Genomic DNA, 21,965 nt, shown 5'->3' with positions numbered 1-21,965 from the left:
TGTGTATGTATTGTGATTAAATAATAATTTATATTATTCACCGTGGAAAATGGATACAGATTTTTTTCTTCCATTTCCAATGAAAAAATTCGTAAATAGTCGTGTAATAAAAACATGTTGAATTCGTTGCCTCCATACGCCAGGCGTTAGGCCACCTAATCCCCTTATCTAAGGAATGTTTTCCGCAAATAGAGCGCTGCGATTTTTCAAGTGGTATGAATCAAGTCAAGAATTAACCTTCAAGATTTTCTCTATCGTAATACGAGTACCTATATAATTTAATTTCCATCCTACAAACACAATTTTTATCTGATCTGTCTTAATAATGTTAATTGGATTTAAAAAATATATAATTAACTTAATTTTAATGTGAAAACTAAAAAAAAAATACTTCAAATACTTACCATACATGTGAAGGTTCTTTCTTGTATAGGTGTGGCTGTGGACTGTAATGAAAGTTGTTGCTTCTCAATAGATATTTAAAATAAAGTCAAGCGGGCTGAGGTACTGCAGGGACTCGATGCACAACCGTTGTTTCGGGAGCTAGGCAAGCAAAGCAGGAGCAAGAGAGAGGAAGAGAGCCTATTTCACTGCCTTATATAGAACGGAAAGGCGACTACGTGGAAAAATAAGTAATACTCGTATATATGCAAACAATGAACTGTATTTTTTTTTTTAAATATATTTTTTTTTAATACAAAAATTAAGTACTCTTACTTTCTGGATATGCCTCGTATATTCGTTTACAAATACTTAAACAAAGCTCGAAAATTGATTTTTTAAAATTACAATTTATGCGTGTAATGGTTATTTACTGGGGGGTGGTCAGTTACTGGTGCTTTGACCCTAACTCAAACATAGATGTTCACGCCAGCTGGTGCAGGGTTCTCGCTTCGACGGTCTCGCCAATCTCGGGTGACATGCGAACGTGGAAAAAGACACACAGTTTCTTCAAAATATGATTTATTTTCTAAATTCCGCAATGTCACATAAATCACAATAGAAAACAGTCTGAAAAAGTTGAGCGGGCACATAATCATTAAATACACAAATCAGCTCAAATAAAACCACAGGGCAATCACACCCTCACACTCGCAACTCGTAACACTCGAGGATGCGTACAAACCTCGCCTGTCACTTAGGACCTTCCGTCATCGTCTCTAGAGACTCACTATTGAATGTCACACAAATAATAATTATTGCAACTATCCTAAAAGATAACTGCAGTTTCTTTAAATGATTACCTAGGTATTACATTTACCTAATACACGTAACACTCGAGGATGCGTACACTCCTCGCCTGCTACGGTCTGACTTTCCGTCAGCAATTCTACAAGCGCACTTGCAGACTTCAAGAAGAAGACTAAAGCTTGCTCCTCTCTCACAAGCTTTCCAAAACCTATTTCGATTACATTCTACAAAAAATACTGATATTTTAGTGCCAAACAAAATATATCTAAGACCTTTTCAAACAATTACGAGATTTCTCTTCCTCAATAAATTAAATTATATGTGACATCCTAGGACAAGAAACAATAAACTAAACTAGGATCTTAACACAGGACAAATGTCCGGTTCTTTGAAATATTACATAAAAAATACAAGGGTACAAAGTATACACAGAAAAATAAATATCTCAACTTCAGTAGACGACATTTAAAAGGGCATAAAACAATAATTCACGATAAACGACACATTTGAAATAAATGAACACGTTGCAAAGCCGAACAATAACATCTGAAATTGCTAGTCGGTATACAAAATTAACCAATAAAGCGTTCTTTGTAAAGTATTATTTTAACCCGCCAAATCTTCGGAACGAAGTTAGTAATTTAAATGCGTTCTGTAAATAATTATTTAATAAACGAAATATTGCTCAAATAGTTTTGACCCCAACAATAGATTTTCTACACGGATCTCTCTGTTTCCCGAACAAATCTGAAATAGCCGAACAAATAATAACTCTTACTTGGTACAAATTCTCGCCTCGGCTGTCACTCCGGGATGTTTTAATAATGTATTTCTTTTGATATGCATAGGCCTTCCCACGCATCTGCTGCCCGTCTTCAGTTTCGGCCATTAATTACGTTCGGAACAAGTTTAATCCTAATTACTTCCACATTAACATAACGCTTATCTGACGAGTGATTGATGTCAACCTCTACGGACAAGTACGTCCAAGAGAGAAACATCTCGAAGTTGTACGAGCGTGTACAGCGAACTTGATCGCCATATTATTGGAATTTATTGATGATGGAGCGGTTACTTCAGAATGATTCAACATAATAGGAATTCTCGCTTAAAAGAAATAAGATAAAGGTGCCTAGTACGTACTGGTTATAAATAATAAAATGAAAAGCTTCGAACTTCGAACATGTATTGTGTTTTGTACAGGAGCCTTCAATGGATTTTCATCGAGCTAAATATCATGAATATTTATATTCTGTTTAAAGTTCGTACCCTCGCAAACAAATATAATGGATTCAACATTTTTTTATTAATGTTCTTAATTTTTTTTCATAAGACAAATTCAGGCGTTGACATAAATAAAATAAATAAATACAATATTTGAGTTTGTCCAAATGTTCGTAGACAAAAGACTGGATTTCACCCCCTCGGGAGTCATTAAGATTAACAATTACAACAGGGATGGAGAATACCTTAAATAAGGGAATATTATTAAGGTATTCTCCATCCCTGTTGTAATTTGTTATTCTTAATGCCTCCCGAGGGGGTGAAATCCAGTCTTTTGTCCACGAACATTTGGACAAACTCAAATATTGTAATGAAACCAACTAGTCCAAGAAGAAGATAAAAAATTGAAAAATTGTTTTCAGGCGTTGCCTAGTATGTGAAATAATTCAGTCAGATGAATCTCTTCACAACAATAAAGGTTTTAGCTCTTTAACTTCACTAAAATCAACAAATGGAAGAAATGAAGAAATATGGATGTTCAAACATAGGCAAAATAGTGAATGTTACATAATGTGTAAAGTGGCCATTTAAACTAGCCAATGACAGGTCATAAGCCCTGTAAATGCCTAGACTTCCATATTCCCTTATTTAAGGTATTCTCCATCCCTGTTGTAATTTGTTAATACAATATATGCTATTAAATATTTGTATATAACCACTTACCTACTTTTCTGTTTACCGGTTTCCAAACGTACAGAAAAAAACGAGGATGAAAGTAGGCTGAATGCTATCGAAATGCGATCTCTCAGGCAAATGTGTGGTAAAACTATGTACGATATATGCACAAATGTTGAGATCCGTACATTATGTAAGGCTGAGACAAGCATTATCGACAAAATCAAGAATGGAGCTCCCCCTGGTTCGGACATGTAGAGCGAATGGACAGCGAAAGAACGGCTTAGAATATTTACAATGCGAATGTTGATGGATGCAGAAATAGAGGAAGACCGAGAAAGACATGGCATGACCAAATCCAACAAATGCTTGAAGATGGACATGTCAAAAGTCGGAATAATCGGCGCGCGTGCATGAGAAGATGTATGAATGTAGAGGAAGCGAGATCTGTATTCAAAGATTGAGGATGTGGCGTTCTATCCTCTGCCTACCCTTACGGAGAAACAGCGCGATGGTTTGTTTTTGTTGTTGTTAACTTACACCTATAATTAAACCCGGATCAATAATATTTGTCCTTTTTTCTTTGTATTTGTTTTTTCTTTTACTGTTTCCTTTCTTGTTTTATGTGACTGTATATAATTGTATTTTTCGTTATTAAATTTGTTGAAATAAAATAATACACTAAAATTCATTTTACGGGAGTGGGAGTCAAACATATGAAGCGGTGCAAAAGTAAGGTTGTCTTTTGATTCCTTCGTATATTGTGGATTATTTATCTATCGAACAACGAAATGTATTTATTTATAGTTTTGTAAATACGGGCGTGCTATGTATGGCATTCCTATCGCAATAATTCCTTAGGAATTTCACACTCCCTTGGTTTGAATTTTTTGTATACTCGACGCGATAGCTAACTGCACATTATCGTTATTTGATAGGGTGATATTGTGTGATTATATTATTTAATATTCGATAACATCAATTTATTACATTGAAATATCCGATAAAAGAGTAGACCGATTTTAAAAATATTAAATATTCGATATTATCTATCGTATAATATTTTTTTTTTTAATACCCGTATTGATTGCAGTATATTCAGTCAGTTTTGAGGGGAAAAGATTTACCGATATTTATCGATAAAAAAATAATTAAAATATACGTTTCAATTTTTCATTGATCTAAATCGTTTACAACGTCACAATGCTACAAACATAACACATAAAATATATATGTATATATGGAAGATGGGATTGGAAAGAGGAGACTATTCATATTCTGATATGGAGAGGTTTTTAAGCATATCAAGTCTTGAAAAACGCAGATGCATTGCAGATATAATCTGCATGTATAAAATTATGAACTGTCTCATTGATGCCCCTGAAATTTTGCAAAAGATTCTTTTTAACGTTCCCACCCGTAGACTAAGAAATAATGAAATGCTTTTCCTCGGTCACTACAGGACCAATTATGGTGCACAGTCGCCTTTGCCCAGAATGATCAGGCTGGTGAACGATCATCAAGATCTTGATTATTATGGTGTAAGGATGTCTTTCTTTACAAATCAGCTAAAGAATCTGTATAGTTAGCCTATGCTTTTTACTTAATCTAAAAAATCTATCATCTGTCTTTGCTGCTTATTTCTGTTCCTTATATTTTTTTATTCCTTTGTAAAAATTTCTTTTAATTGTAATGTTTATAATGGACTTTGTCCGTAAATAAATAAATAAATAAATAAATAAATATGTTTTTTTTTAAATTTGTAATTTGTATAATAATATATACTTTATTATAGATCAACGATCATCCCACCATACATAAAAATAACCGGTAACTAAAAAAAAAAATCTTTTTTTTTTGTTTTTGTTGTCGGTTTTCGAAATTTACGAAGGTCTTGATTTAAGTACCTGTTAATATTTTTACTGTTTTTTTATTCTCCGCCTGTGACAGCTATAAATTTTTTATATTTATTGTTGTTTTGTGGGCGTCACTTTCGTTTTATTAGATATAATTTTAACAAGTTACGTTTCTCTACGGTCATAAACAAAATGGCATCTTGGACTTCATTTAGTGTTATCAAGTTAGTTCAACTTTATATGACCATAAAAGTTAAATTATGTGATTGTAAAAAAATGTCGCATTATCTGATAGCTACTTAAAAATATGTTTTATGAATGACTAAACGTGTTTAGTGTGAAGTGCTAAAAACAATCACAAAATGATGCTTTATTGTTATTTTTTGCTACGAGAAGTTTCTTATAATACAGTAGTAAAGTGTATTTGGTCATGCCATGTCTTTTTCTGCATAAACTATCAAGTCCAGAACCAAATATATCAGCCTTATTCTCACACTGATTACCATATCTGTGGAGCCTAGGAATAGGCGAGTGCGTGTGATAGTTGGACATTATATTTATGTATTTACGGGTGTTTTATCACATGTTTCGTTAATTGTGATCATTGTTTTCATATTAGAAAACAGTGTTATGATTTTGTAGTCTTTAAATAAAAAAAACCTGCATTATCGGGAAAACATACATAAGCCCATAAGTTCCCGATACAGAATACAAAGTAATTATAGAAAATATATCAATATAGTAATGTTGGCAACAAACACAAATTCAATGATGACCGTTATCTATTTATTTTTTAATGGCTGTCTAGATTCCTCAAATATATCTATTATCATAACTATTGTCAGAATTCGTTTTTACATAGATCGTGTTCCACTTTTAATAGCTTTTTTAACCATATAGATATCTATCATACAGGATTACAATTATTTAAAAATAGTGTATTGAAAGCTTTTGAATTAAACTCCCGCTGATCCCTTTTTCTCTTACATCACTTCACATTACATACATTCATATTGTAAATTTTAATCAAATTTTTCTACTGAAATTTGTATTACTGCGAAAATCGCTTTACTGAAATTTTATCAACTACCTTTGGTTTAAAATCTTCTCCTTATATTGCTTTTTCAAATTTTAAATATCACTTGCTATACCTGTTATTCCTTCTTTTTTCTCTGGCTGCTTTGACATGTTTTTATACTTTTAATTTACTTTTACTTATATTGTATATGTATATGAAATCAATATATTGCTGCTCTTACTATGTGTCATCAAAATTGAAGATGTTTTTTAAATTGACATAAATTTATTTTCGTATTTAAAGATTCTTTGAAGATTCTTCTTATCATTTCTTTGAATCCCTTAAAATATGTATGAGTATATTTATGTTTTTCCTTTTAAATTTTTTTTTATTGTTTTATTTTATTTTTACATCTAAGCATGTTTTTCATTCTTTATTTTAAATCTTAATTTTGAATTACTTTTACAAATTTCCTTCATTTTTTTTACTTTAATTTTAATTTTTAAAAAACAACTTCTATTTATATTTATTTTCCTTTTCTTTTTTGTACTTTAATTAACCTTACATATAATTATTATATAATATGGAAACTTTACTGGTCCATTACAGTTAAGTCTGACTGTGTTAAATTTAAAACTTTGTAACTGTACTGTATGTTTCTTAAAAAGAAAATAAATAAAAATAAATAAATATCCAACCCCCCCACCCACTTGGATTAAATTATTAAACGTTCGTTAAATTCTTGGTAGGGGTGAAAGTTAATCAATATTTGATTGAAAGATTGGCAAAAAATGTTTGGTGACGTTGTGTTCTAAATTTATTTGAATCATGGTTTAACGTGAGAATTGATTGCATTTTATGCACTGTGTAGTTATGTATGCTCCTAATAAGGTTAAAATGAGTGTGAAACACTCGTGTTGGTAATAAAATCGTACGTTAATAATACTCATAATCAGTCGATACAAAGTAGACAAGATATTAACATTCTTTTATATTGATAACGTCAGCTAGATAGTACGGTCTACTACCTTCCACATCTACATAAACTCTTCATGTTATAATGATACAATACGTATACGTACTACGTACATCTACCGTACAATTCCTTTCTGATGACGAGTTCGATAATCTGAGCGTGTAGATTGCGTTTACTACTAATAGTATCTGTTATCATAGAGGAAATACCTCGTCTTCCCAACGTTAACAAAAGCTACGTACGTATTTAGAGAAAATACCGCCAAAAATTTCTTCAAAAACAGATGAGTTACTGTCGATGAGATTTATGACTGCATAATAAATGTAAACAACGAATGTCTCGAACAAGCAGAAGAATTTTCGTATCTGGGAAGCATGTTTTCAAGAGATGGAAGAGTAGAAAAATATGCTGAAAGGAGAGTAAATGTGGGCAACAAAATGAACGGCGCACTAAGCGCAGTAATTGCTAATAAGAATATGTCAATCGAAGCTAAACTGGCATTTCACAACGAGTTTTAGTCCCAACACTTATGTATGGAAGTGAAACATGGAACTGGCAGAAGAAGAATGAAAGCCGAGTGAACGCGGTCGAAATGCGATCTCGTAGACGAATGTATGACATGGTTACGATGATGAAATAAGGCGAGAGTGTAAATCTGAGTCAGGTATAATTGGTAAGATTAAGAAAGGGTCTCTGAGATGGTTTGATCATGTAGAAAGAATGGTAAAACAAGTATAGGTATACGGCTTAAGTCAGGTCATGTCAAAAGTAGGCTGAACCGAAGGGCTTGTATGACAAAATGTATGAATGTAAAAGAAGCAAGAAATGTATGCCAGGATAGACGTGTGTGGCAGTCCATTCTCTCTGTCTACCCCTACAGAGAAATGGCGTGATGATAGTAGTAGTTGTAGATGAGTTAACTTAAAAAAACTGCATTTTTTTGCTTCGTGTAACTTTTTTCATAAAACTAATATTTTAACCGATGGATAAAATAACGTTCTTCGTAGGTAAATGTATACTCAAGAGACGCGACATCCGCCCGGCTCCCATGTTTATCTCACTTTTTTTTAAAGATTGCGTCCGAAAGTAAGTGATGATTCACTCCATACAATTTTATAGGAAAATCGCGCACGACAAAATTAATAACGTTTTAAGTAAATCGCAGAACAAATACATGAAAATGATAATAATCGTAAAATAATGATTTTAAAGAATTAACATTCTTTCTGCAAAAAATTCACAAATTGCCCAATGAAAGCTTAAATATTAACCCCGGGTATGCAGTGCTTAGCTTACCTTAATATATTGTTTTATTATATAAAATACATTTGATAAACTCTGATATGTCTACAACAAACTACAGTGCACACTCGCCAATAAGGAGAATTAAAATGAATACGCAAATGATATAGATTATATTTAATAATATATTATCACAGTATTATAATACTTTTTAATGTTAAGAAGCAGTGTATAAATTGATTATCTTCAAACTTAAATACCTAAATACCGCCATGTTGATTTAAATTAAGTACCTTTTATTAACTTAAATCTGTATTCTTTTTTTTTCTAACTTTTCTTTTTTCTGATTTTAAGTTTATTTTAATGTAATTGATGAGAAAAAAGTGCACCTTTGTTCACTCCACTGCAATATATATTCTATGTATGTACGGCTACGGCTCTACCCAATGTAGGGAGTACCGCTTTACCCATCGTTAAACTACTGGGAGTTTTACTCAATTCTGACCTTTCTCTTGACGATCAAATTAGTAGAACGATAAGTTCATGCTTCTACCAGCTGAGACAAATTAAATGCATAAGCAAAAAATTGCCGGTTGAAGCCGCCCGTCAATTAATAAATGCGTTTGTAGTGTCTAGAGTCGATTATTGAAATGGTATCTATGCAGGTCTACCAATGAACAAAATGACTCGCCTACAATCTGTATTGAATGCCGCAGCGAGACTTATTTTCGGAATCTCTAAGTTCAGTCATATCACTCCACTACTTCGGGAACTACACTGGCTACGTTTTCCACGGAGGGTCGAATACAAACTCTGTTGGCTTATGTATAAGTCACTGCACAACTCTGCTCCGGAATATCTAAGGGAACTATGCATTCCAGATGAACTAGCTGACAGGCGTCTCGCGCTTAGATCAGCTACGTCTACGGCGAGAGGAAAAGTTATTATACCTCTACACAAACAGCGCACAAAATTTAGTGAACGCGCATTTGCGGTCGCAGGCCCTATGGCATGGAATGCTCTCCCGGCAGAGGTGCGAGGCTGTGAAAGTGAAGTGATGTTTCGGAAAAAACTTAAAACCCACTTGTTCTTTAAATCATTTGAATAAATCCGTGCCATGTGAATAAATTGTTTTAATCAAATTACAAATTTAAAAGCTTCAATTAAATTAATTTAACAATAGAATCACTATGTGAAGCGCCCTTGAGGTATTTTATTACGAAAATGGCGCTATACAAGTTATCCATAATAATAATAATAATAGACAGACCATAGACTAACGCATGACGCGTCAAGTGGAGTGTTGCTATCATTCGAGTATTTGTAAAAATTCGTGACCATTACCTTGTTTGTACTCAGTACTCAGTTGTAAAGTGTCGATACCTACTTTTATCTATAAAAACTATAAAAAAATAAATATTTGCATTCTTATGATTTACCCAAATATTTAATTTTAAGGGCCATTTTCAACGAATTGTAAATAACTATTATCGTATAAAAATAAAAAAGTATCGATACCAAAAGTAGTCGGTGTCGAAAGAAAAGTATCGAGTAAGTACTTGTATTTACTCGTATCGTTTCATCCCTACTCGTAGTTATTTTGGATTCGTCCATTTAAGTTTTAATTAGATTTATTTGTCAACTAACGATGTTTTTTCTATTTATTTGCAGGTTTACGAAGCCACAAACGTTCGCCGATTGCGTCGGCAACGAGCTTCCCCTCGGGTGGGAGGAGGCGTGCGACCCCCTCATCGGTCCTTACTACATTAACCATCTCAACCGTAAGTTCAGCCCCTCTTACTTTCTACGTGTCTCCAGTTTGCCGTCCAGCATATCCGAACACGACCCGTCCAGTCTTACGCTACGGGTGCCATTACAAAGACAAATAATAATATTGCACGGCAGGGGCGAATCGTCAAAATCCGCGATTATGCTCAGCCTACCATTATATGTTACTTTCGATGATAATGTTTCACAGTAAATATGTTCATGCGAAAACAAATAAAACAATTGTTATTTATTATAAATTACCACCACCTGTTAAATCATCCTACAAACAAATATCTATGAAGTGCGCCCAGCTCCGATCCCGTTCTCAGTAAACGATGAAACTAGTCGATTGCCTCAGCTTATTCCCCCATACAAACGAGTACAATATATTTTACATCTTTAACCAAGTCGGCTTTTTTAGTACTAAAACAAGCTTGCAGATTTAAAAAAAAAGGAATAAGCTAAACCTCTTCATTAGAGGCTTGTCAGCAGATGGGAAATAGGATATGGAAGGAAGTTATGAAAAATATACCACAACACCCAGACCAATTGAGAAAAAATCTTTCTTGGATTTTTTTTCTTGCAACTAGCGGGAATCGAACCCGCGACGCTAGTTTCTCAGTTAGCTGTATTACTAACTGCCCAACGGCGTCTGTCACAAATATAAATATTATTCGAAGATTCTCTATTTGGAAACTAGTATTTCGAACATTATTTCCGAAGGACTATTTTTCTTTGAAAGTATACCGTTGACATATTATTATGTATCACATAGGACATGTGGCGTACGCAGTGGCTGTTTTTTGTATTATTCATTTTAAAAGAATGTCATTGTGGTATTTGTTAATAAACTTTTGTACAAGTTTTGTATTAAAATAGTGTATAAAGCTACGTTTATCACGTGGTTGATAATGATTGTTTTTCGGGTTGATTTTCACAGAACCACAGAAAAAATAGTCATTTATAATTATATCACTTACATATTATGTATTTATGTGTAGGTACGAATTAATGAACATTTTCTGTAGATTACCTATAAAATAAATCACGACTCGCCACTGTTGCGGGGTAGTACAAAATTTTGATGTCGACCTTGCCAGAAATAGAACCTGGGACCGCAAGCATGATAGGCAAACGCCCCGACCTCTTAACTACGAAGCAGACTTTCCCCAATCGATTTACTTTTGTCGGGATTTTTTACCTGCGAGAACACACCCCCATGGCTCTAGATATATTTTTCGTACACGGCATCTTTTTTTTAATTGCCTGGACACGGCCAATCTATGTAATATTTTAATAACTTGCTAATTGTGACAACACTCATGTTCCTAGTTTAATTTTATTATATTATTTTTAAATATAAATCACTGTTTGTCGTGATTTATGCATTCGGTTCAGTGCCGAATCATGGCGTTTATTGGCAAAAATAAATGCTACATATAATTTACTTGTAATGCATTATTTTATTTGTCAATTGCTTAAGTACCTATATGTGTAAATTAGGAAGTTATCAAAAACATCTGACATGTAAAATTGCAAGAAAATATTCATAGCAGCTGGTACAAAAACACCTGTTCTAAAGCTACATATTTAGAAATTACAAAAACAAAATATAAAAATATGTCGGTATATAATAAAATTAAAAACAAACGTAAAAAATAAAAATAAACTTCATAAATAAAAGAATATGCAAATAAATAATCTAGACAGCTAACAATCTAAATTCTTAACACTAAAATTAGATTTAAAGAATATTTAATCTAATGGTGCACAGGGCATTGCATTGGTACTCCAATCGCGGCGTATCTTGATCATTTTTAGTTTCATGAAGGTAAAATGATCAGTCTTGCGCTTCGGGGCTTGTATTCCAAACGCTCTCGTGACCGTATTATCTCGTGTGTTAATATGATAACAAAATACACTAGAAAAACTGTTTTTTCGTGCAACGAGAGTAGTTTAAAATAGCACCCCAGGTCCCAGTTCGGGGACTGTGAAATATTCTAGTTTGAAAACCATTTTTTAAATATATAATTAATGTCAACCATGTCGGGAATCGAACCCGAGACCTCTTGCATGGTAGGCAAATGTTCTGACCATTCTGAAAAATGAGAATTCGAAATAAAAAAAACGGATAATAAAAAGAAGAGGAATTAATATCGACAAAAAAGGCGATTTTTTAAGGCATCGTCAAATACTTAGGACCTCTTCTATAATGACCAGCGTGAAATACTCTCCTGGTTCCATACTAGTATTGGTTAAATATTTTTTGAACTGACGTATTTGTTATTACAGTAATATTTGCATGTAGGCAGATGTAAATAATTAATTGCGTAACCCACGATAATGTTAAGAATCTCGCTATAATTATCTACTTGTATACACATACATAATATCGTACTACAACACTAAGTTTATTATCATATCTGAATTATTTATATTACGCGAAAGTAATTATTGATTATTCCGATGCCTACATGTTTATGTATGTCGCATAAATTACCTATACAAATAAAACGTAGGTAAATCTTTTGAATCCTAATTACTTATGCTAAAATGATTCTTTTTTATGTATAGAAGTCCTTATATGTATCGCGATTCTATGAACGGTGAATACGAGTATTTAATATCTAGACATAAAATTGATTAGTGATCTCGAACTTTCGAAAAATTTCGAACCATTTGATAAAAAGCAAACAGAGGTAAAGAAATATTTTAATACGAAAAACAATATTTATATATACGCCCAATGGGCATTTTCAACGACACATATATACATAGAAAATTATTTTTAAATAAAGTAGAAAGACACAATGGTATATATAGTAGACTTGGTGGGAGTGGAAGCGGGAGAGAGGTGTTTATAATTGAATTTGATTCGGTGATCGTATGAAAGAAGACAACTTTTTATCAAAGAAATCAAGACTGCTATATTTGTTGGCAGACCTGAGAATTCTGGGCACAGGGGAATGAAAATCATAGTTAGTTCCATGGTTATCAGTTATGAAAAAGTAAGTTTAGTCTGAGGTTTTTTAAGCAACGACAGGTGTAGATATGACACATTTACGTTTAATGCTTAGAGACAATTTAAAAACGGTCTTTTTACTTATATGATTATTTACAGTTTTTTAAATAGGGAAATATCAGGGTTTTTTTGCTAGTTATTAGTAGCATAAGAAATATTTTTCAATTTGTCAACCTGAATTCCCGCAAAAACGGTAATTCCATTGGCCACGCCCTTAATACGTCACGATTCATGTTTATTTGTTCCTGACCATTCAAATTTGTTTAGAACATTGTCACAAATCTTGACGTCACAGCTGTCAAGGCCAAACATGTTGTGTTTTTCTAGCGACGTTTTTTTTTTAAGTTCTTTTTTTAAATTTATGTATGAAAACATTTCTCTACAATATCCATTTTGATTTTGAAAATACAATTAATTATTCTAAATCCATTTAATATATTTTTATTGATATTCGTAGTATGTGATATTTCCCTATTGGCGTAAAGTTGTTAAATACTAAAAAGTATCATATCTCAATATACGACTGTTGCAAATAGCTGCCCCTTTGCTCATGAGGGCAGTATACTCATCTTGTGCTTTTTAATGTTAATTTTTAATTTGTCGCCAATTTAATATTTCAAATAGTCAGGTATGTCACTGTAAAATATTTCACGTCAACCGTGTCGGAAATCGAACCTTGCATGGTACGCAAACACGTTGACAATTTGAGCAACGAGGCTGACAGTTTATATTAAACATTGAATAGGGTATTTTCACAAGTCGGAAATAACGTTAAAAATATCATCTATAATTTTCGAATTTAAAAATGAGCACATGCAAAACAGCTCGCAGTTTGCACACGTCATATTGACGTCACGCGTTATGATCGCTGACTGGGCTTCTCGCACAAGTTTGGCGCCAAAACGTCATATGTGCCGTTTGTCCCACGGGGCGCGAAACGTCTCGTTTTCAGCTAAGTCAAAATATGCATGTTTTCAGCATTTGTAGAAAATTTATCCGACGTCGCACGAAAAAATATTAATACTGTTACCATCGTAATTTATTGCGTATTAAAAAAAAAATATTTAAAAAATAAAACATAAAAATACCCTATGTATATATATATCGAGGCTATACTGACAGAATGCATTAAGCCAATAGTTTTTATATATTTCAAATACTTTTTAATATACATAGGTTCAAGATAAAAGAAAAAAGATTGTCGGAGAAATAATGCGTTGAAATAATAAAAAAGCTTAATTGACTTAAAGCATTCTGTCGGTAAAGCCTCGATTTGTAAATATGTGTATGTGTTTTTGTATGTGCATACAGGATATGTTGTTTTTTTTATTTTTTTATTTTTTTTATTTATAAATCATATAACACAAAGTATTTTACAAGTATAATACGTTGAATTAAATTCCCAGGAGTTACAACAACTCAATTCGAGACATAAATAATATTAACATTTAGAAAATAACACATATTGAGAACAACAAAAAAACAAAGCAAGTTTAGCATCTTTATAACTAAATATAGCACAACAATATATACGCCTAAAACCTTTTCTTACACAAGCAGAATAAATATATTTAAAAAAACGCTTTTAAGAATAAAAAAAAAAGAGAGAATCCACTTAGGGAGATAAAGTCATTAACATCACATGCCGTGCAGATAATGCTGCCGTTGTGATGATGAGAACATATCCATCTCAGTTAGTAAACATCTGGATGCCTAAGAAATGTCGTATAATACAATGAACACATGATTATTGGAAACATAATTCGGATATACAAAACGTGTGTCAGACCAAATCATGGTGTTTACAAAGAGGTGAGGATAGATAGAGAGAAAATAAAAAATACGAAAATCCAAGCAGAAAAACTAAATAGAAAAACCAAATAAATGCATTACAAATATTCCGACTCAACACGGCTTTTCTAGCGAGCCGGGGCAAGTTCATAGGCATGGGTCTTAAACTTTAAGCTGTGTTTCTGTGCTTCATAAATGTAAATGTAAAAAAAATATATATATGAATACCCCTCCGATGTCATAAGTCATAATATCGATTTCCCATTTTATTGTTCGCCATTTTAAAGCTAAGAATTTATTGTGTTTCTTGATGGCATTATAATATAGCATTAACAATGATTGCCACCTTTTTCCATTGTTATATTTTTTGCTCGGTTTTTTCTCCATACCTTTTAACACCTCTTAAAAATTAACAATTGAATTTGTCTATTATTTTTTCATAATTGACTCGCTGTGTTTTTATTTTTAATGGCAAATCAACGGGATTGTACGCGATGAATGGTCAATTTGTTACATGAAATAAATAGCAGGCATTCATTCGCAGCAATACTCTGTGTTAGTACTATTTATATCAGTTTTTATTTTATTCGAACCAATCGACAGGTTATCAAATACACCCTTATGGATTGGTATATAAACAAGTATCGTTTTGAAATCAGAAGTTAATTAAATTAAGATACAAGAAAAAAATTCATCATAATTTATATTATTTATTACGAAAATATGCGCTGGAAGAGAAGTTTGATGAATAGGTATTGGAACATATTTTTTTCCTTTCGTACGTCGGATTGATTATGCCTAACTAAAATCGGCAAGATCTAGGTCTCGTATTCCCGATTTCCGCACCACAAAACTAAACCGATTTTTTTTTTAAACGAGTATCGGAACGAATTTTTTTTTGTCGGTACTTTTTTTATTTAAAAAAAATATTTATCATATTTGTATACAGAACTTCCGAAGACAGCAAATAAAATTGGTCACGTTTATGGGTTTTTGGACTGTTCTAGCTTCCATAAAAAACAATTTATCCAAAAAACAAAACTATGGGGACACTATGGTAGATATCTTTTGTGTTTTAAAAAAAATCACCGCTATAGTTTCATAATCCAGGAAGAAAATACGGGAATACGTTTGTATGACGAAAAGTCAGATCTCGTTGCCTCCCTAAATGTTAAAAACATGTAAGTTTGTAAGTGAAAATTCTTGATGGAAGTTCATTGTAATTTATTATATGAATAAAAGACGAGTGATACTTTAATCCACAAATTTGGAATATCCAGTGACCGGTTTCATCTCTTTCGCGACATCTTCGAGACTGGTATCTATATTAAGGAGTTCAATGTATTTATACAAAACAGAAGTAAGGATAGATAATTAAAAATCATATGAAAGTAAATTTAATAAAGTTTTTTTTATCTAAGGATCATTATAAAAAAAATGGGGTTAACTAATAAGTTTATATAATGCTATTTCAATGAGTTTAAGTATTAGACACTAAAAATAAAATACTTAAACTCATTAAAATAGCATTACTCATTAGTAACCCGATAAAAAATTGATAATGATCCTTAAGATAAAAATAACTTTATTTAATTTACTTTCATATGATTTTGAATTATCTATCCTTACTTCTGTTTTGTATAAATACATTGAACTCCTTAATAAAGATACCAGTCTCGAAGATGTCGCGAAAGCGATGAAACCGGTCACTGGATATTCCAAATTTGTGGATTAAAGTATCACTCGTCTTTTATTTATATAATAAATCCCTAAATGTTTTAAACTAATTTAATATTGCATATATAAATAAATAAAGGCAACGCTTTGAGAAACAAATAATTATATAATAATGTGATTCATTTGTATATTTTTTTAACTCGCGTTATGCGGCGTAACAAAAGCTCTGGAGCTTTCTATAAATAAAGCTAAAATACCAAATTAGCATTCCGCGAACCTTTTGTACGCCAAAACATTCCATTGCACATGCTATTCGGTGTAATAATAAATCTCCTACGTACAAATTACAGATGGATGCGAATATTGTTTAATATTCTCCGCACTAACTTAGCTATCAAACTAATAATAAATTTACAAAATTCATGAAGCACGTCTTCTTGAAATATCTTTATTTAATCTAATTAGTTTATTTTGAAAAATATTTGTATGTCCAAATGTTTGCAGACTGGCTGGATTTCCTCCCTAGGAAATTTTTAAGATCTAAATTTATTGCAATAGAGAGGGAAACATTTTAGAGACGTATAAGTAGAATGAACCTTTCCGAAACTTCTAGATGTAGGTTCTGCAGTGCAGATGAGGAAACACCTATACACATTCTATGTGAATGTGACGCTTTACATTATAAAAGGAGCCTCATCCTCGGGGACCACTGGTTAAACCTGAGGATGTCAAAGGGCTCGCCCCCTACCTAATAGCTCGATACTTTTCGGATCTGTGCTTTGGGGAGGGAGGAGATTTAACAAAATGTTAAGTCTCGCCTTCCACACAGTAGCCAGGCTCTTAATAGACCTGGGCTTGGAGGGCGAGAACTATTCACGGGGACCCGTCGCAATAAATTTTCACAGGGCGCAGTGACGTCAGGAGCTTGCATAGCACTGACCCCCACCACTAAGATTAAAAAAAAAAAAATTATATGGGAGTTGCTTTATTATTTACCTTGCTTACAATATACAAGGTTTATATTTCAAAAAGTGGATTTTTCTGCAATGAAATATCTTAAAATTTATCTAAACTATTGGGATGTGGGCTAATCAGGAACTTCTCAGCATTTGCTCACGTGGAGAGGAAACCACTTAAAACTCTTCAGGAGAAGCCGGCCTGTTGGCAGTAGTCAACAGGCCTTCCGTTCCACTAGAGGAGTGTTCGGCATTTTGTTCCCTACTTTGGTTTATTTTACCAATTTCCCGCGCTATATTTATCATGTATGATACGACCTCTCGTGTGAGTTCTTTATTACCTATCACCGATAGGATGTCGCATAGATCTTCACCCAGGCCTCTGCATCGCGCCTCCAGCTGAAGACAACAGTCTTTGAAAGCTGAAAAAGGGGCAATGCATCAACAGGTGAGGGACATCTTGAGGAGTTTCATCGACGATGAAACCACCACTAAGAATAAGAACGTCCAAACGTTTGCAGACTGGCTGGATTTCCTCCCTAGGGCGTTATTTAAATCTAAATTTGTTACAACAGAGAGGGAAAACATTTTTAAGAAGGGAATAAAAATGGCTTCCGTCTCTGTTGCAACAAATTCAGTTTATTTTGATAAAAAAATATATTTAAAACATGCTTGAAAAATTGTTCAGAAGAACGACAGGAATTCGCTCCGAAACAGCCAAAACGAAGTCTATGTGTGGCCGATTACCAACATTGGCAGGAAAGAATGAAGACGTGCTTTGGGATATCCATAATTAAAAATAAACTCGCCGCTTTTTTTATTTCGGTGGGTACGTAACAACACGCTGTTGTATTGATTGTAAATGAATGTTGGCAGACCAGAAGAAGATTGTAAATAAACAAACATTTAAGATGTAAAATGATGTGTCAACATTTGTCCAAGCACTTGAGATAAATTAGAGTTAATTTAATTGCGTAATAAAACCCCCGTGTATCGCATGTCGATATGGGAGCGCCCGTAACTAATAACTTACCACTTATTATAAACTAGACTAAGCGCTCTTAACACGGGTGGCGGAACTTAATGCGCTGTTTTTTTTTGTTTAAACATAATCTAAACATAAATTTACTTTATTTTCACGGCCATTCAGATGCCAAGTGAGTTATTCTGAATTATTCCGTATGCCTTTTGCACTCTTTTCCGACGTTTCAGATCGCATTACATCATCCATCATCAGTGGTGGTATTCTGGATCTTCTCTACCCCCTAGAGAGTGATTAGTTTGAAGATTTTTAGTTTTTTAATGCGACGCGCTTTGTTTGATATAATGGCCACACTGGTGGTTAAACGTCAGATGGTGTATAAAACTGCTTCAAAAACGGAAAAAAAAAACTAATACGGTTTGGTCAATTCGACCTAATTAAGTGTTTTGGGTAATGCTTAAGGTCGCAATAATGTTCTAAATGAAAATCATCATGTTTGATTTCACGTGTTCATATGTTTTGACGTTTAATCATCAGTTTGGTCATATATAAGCAAAAATTAGTCGCATAGAAAAAATAAATATTCCCTAACCACTCTCTAGGGTATAGAGAAGATTCATAATTGCGCCCCTGGGTTGATTTTTAATAAAATAATTTCAAAACAACAATACTAGGTTTATAATCAGACTGTTCACAAAGGCATAAATAGATGCCCATTCTAGTGAGCCTGCTTCGCAATTTTATAGATAATTCCTTGCTAAGTTTTCTTTAAAAGGCAGTGCAAATTTAAATACAATTATTTTTAAATGTAGAATATATTCAAACTGTTATATGTACCTGATTGGAGATATTGAAAGGAGGGTGAGAGCCGGGAACAGGGTGAACGGTGCACTGAAATCTACTTTAGCAAACAATTTTTTATCGCAGGAGGCAAAACTAGCAGTTCACAATGGAGTTCTTGAGCCAAAAAAAAAACTGATGTATAGGAGCGAAGTATGGAATTGAAAAAATAATGAAGAAAGTAGGTTAAATGCTGTCGAAATGCGATCCCTCAGGCGAATGTGTGGTAAAACGATGTATGATAAGTGCACAAATGTCGAGATCCGCGAACTGTGTAAGGCTGAGACATGCATTATCGACAGAATCAAGAAAGGGGTGCTGCGTTGGTTCGGACATGTAGAGCGAATGGACTGCGAAAGAACGGCTAAAAGGATCTACGATGCGAATGTTGATGGATGCAGAAAACGAGGAAGACCGAGAAAGACATGGAACGATCAAGTCCGACAAATACATTAAAAATGATATGAGAGTAGAAATAATCGACGTGCGTACATGAGAAGATGTATGAATGTAGAGGAAGCGAGGTCTGTATGCAAAGACAGAGTGATATGGCGTTCTATCCTCTCTGCCTACCCCTACGGAGAAACGGCGTGATGGTTCGTTGTTGTTGTACCTAATTGATAAAATTGTATCGCATTTTTCGAGTAGTATATTTAACTTATAATTCCACCAAATAATATTGGATTATTCTTATTTTTCCGTAACATTACGATTCTTAAGTTTGTTTGTTGCCAGGAATCAGGAATGCAGCGCACTCGCTGTGGGAACAAATTATATATAAATATGTGGGTACGGCAGCGTGCGTTTATGCCTTTCCTAGAATCACAGATATAGCGCGCGAGTACTGGCTCGCGGGTTCTCGAACTGTACCGGAGACACAATTAATGCATTTTTAAAATATATATATTTTATTAATATTGTTAAATGAATCGGCATTCACTTCGTAACGCTTCATTTAAAATAATTTTTTAATGTAATGGATTTATTTATTCATTTCGTAGTATTACCGTACATAAATAAAGTTATGTAACCCTACCTCAGGGGTGGGCTGCAGGGGGTTCGGAGGGGCTCGCGCGAGCCCCTTGTTAAATTAAGAGAAATCAAACATTAAACTCGGGTTGTGGCCCGTGGTTCGAATCCCACTCTACCCCAACTTGATTCCCATTTTCTAACAGTGAGTTATTTACAACTCGTAGAAAATGGCCGTCAAAATTATATATTTGGGTAATCATAAGAACGCAAATATTTCTTAAAAAAAAATAAAATAGATATGTACTCTCAGATCAAATCAGTATATAATGCAATTTCTGCGCCGATCTTAGAACACTTTACTCTCAGTAGTCTGATCTGAGGTAGGTAAGTACATTTACAACTAATATTAAACGAGTCATATCTATATTTTGTCGTTTGATGTGCATATTAACTATTTTTTTTAATTATTATGCAATAGTGTTTTGGATAGTTAGAACAAAATGATACACCTTCCCCTCTACCTTCCCTCTCCACAATCCCACGAACCCCCCTCCCAACCACCTTCCCCCGCGAGCCCCTTGTTAAAAAATTGGCAGCCTACCCGTGCTCTACCTCCATGAGACTACAAGCCATTTAAAATAAGTATAATTGTTTTGTTACTGAGTAGGAAGGAATTTAAAAAACCACCACCTTTGTAATCATGAAAATAAAAATATGAAAAAAAACATTTGGCGGCTCACGGCGCTGGCAAACCGACCGCCCTTAACGAAACTCCGAAAACAACTGATAATGCAAGAAAGTTAGCCCAAAAATTCAGGGGAAATAATTCGTGTAGTTTTGAAAATTGACACACTTGTTCCTTGTGGTATCTCTTGATCAACGTACTCAAAATCCTCGATGGGGGGGGGTGTGCTAAGGGCGAGAGAGGGGGAGCAGGTCCCCTTTTTTAGATTTTGGGTTAAATCTCGAAAACCTTAAGAAATAGCGCTAAAGTTACTTTTACAATAATTATTTACATAAAATTTACTACAAATTAGGTTCTGTTAATTTTTACCGTAAGATTAATACTTTAGGAGCAACAGGGGGTCCAAAAATGAGAAGCGCAAAATTTAGCGCGGCTGTACGCGTCTCCCCTTGTTTTTTCATTCTTGTCTAATAAAACCCGTCACTTCCCCCTCTCTGCCTTCAGGCCGCCAGCCAGTGTTGCCAATTTAGCAACTCTACCAATAGATTAAGCAACATTTTGACTTTTCTAAACTTTTAATTTTTAAACTAGGATATTCATTCATTAAATGTCGTTTATTTAAATGTACCCCACAGTTGAAGATGCTCCATAGCCGAAGGACAGCGTCCAGAGTGAATTCCTTTAAGCGAATACTTCGCAGGTCATATTTAAGTTCGCGGGTGACGACCGTCTCATTTTCCAAATTATATTTCCATACTTTATTAAAACATGTACCTTACTTTATAGTTTATACTGACTCTTCGTAAAACGAACCCGGTCCAGTGCCGATGCTTGGATACCTGCTGTCTTGCCACTGTGCTATTACGATTAGTAAACAATGTCTAAATTATTTTTCTTTACCACGTTTTTTTATTTATGAGAGAGCTGTGAAAGATATCTCGTTTACTAACCGTCAACGGACGAATCGGCAGAACTGACCGAGAATAAGCGGAAAAGAACCTCTGACATCACATGCGGAGTAATTTCAGAAATACAAACAAATCTTTAAAACATCATAGCGCTGAGATAATACGACTTATAACAATTTT

General features: G+C 33.6%; 1 protein-coding gene across 1 annotated transcript in view; it reads left to right on the top strand.

Annotated features, from left to right (window-relative positions):
- The window catches only part of kibra (WW and C2 domain containing protein kibra), a 166,059-nt gene that overhangs the window by 44,811 nt on the left and 99,283 nt on the right, over positions 1 to 21,965 (top strand). Inside the window, exon 2 of the mRNA XM_088228467.1 lies at positions 9,854 to 9,963. Coding sequence (XP_088084593.1) covers positions 9,854 to 9,963 — 110 coding nt within the window. The remainder of the gene's footprint in view (positions 1 to 9,853; positions 9,964 to 21,965) is intronic.

The sequence above is a fragment of the Micrasema longulum genome, unplaced genomic scaffold (assembly GCF_059751315.1).
Source record: "Micrasema longulum isolate JH-2025_06_02 unplaced genomic scaffold, ASM5975131v1 h1tg000583l, whole genome shotgun sequence".
Lineage (NCBI taxonomy): Eukaryota > Metazoa > Arthropoda > Insecta > Trichoptera > Brachycentridae > Micrasema > Micrasema longulum.
This window is presented reverse-complemented; position numbering and strand designations above follow the sequence as displayed.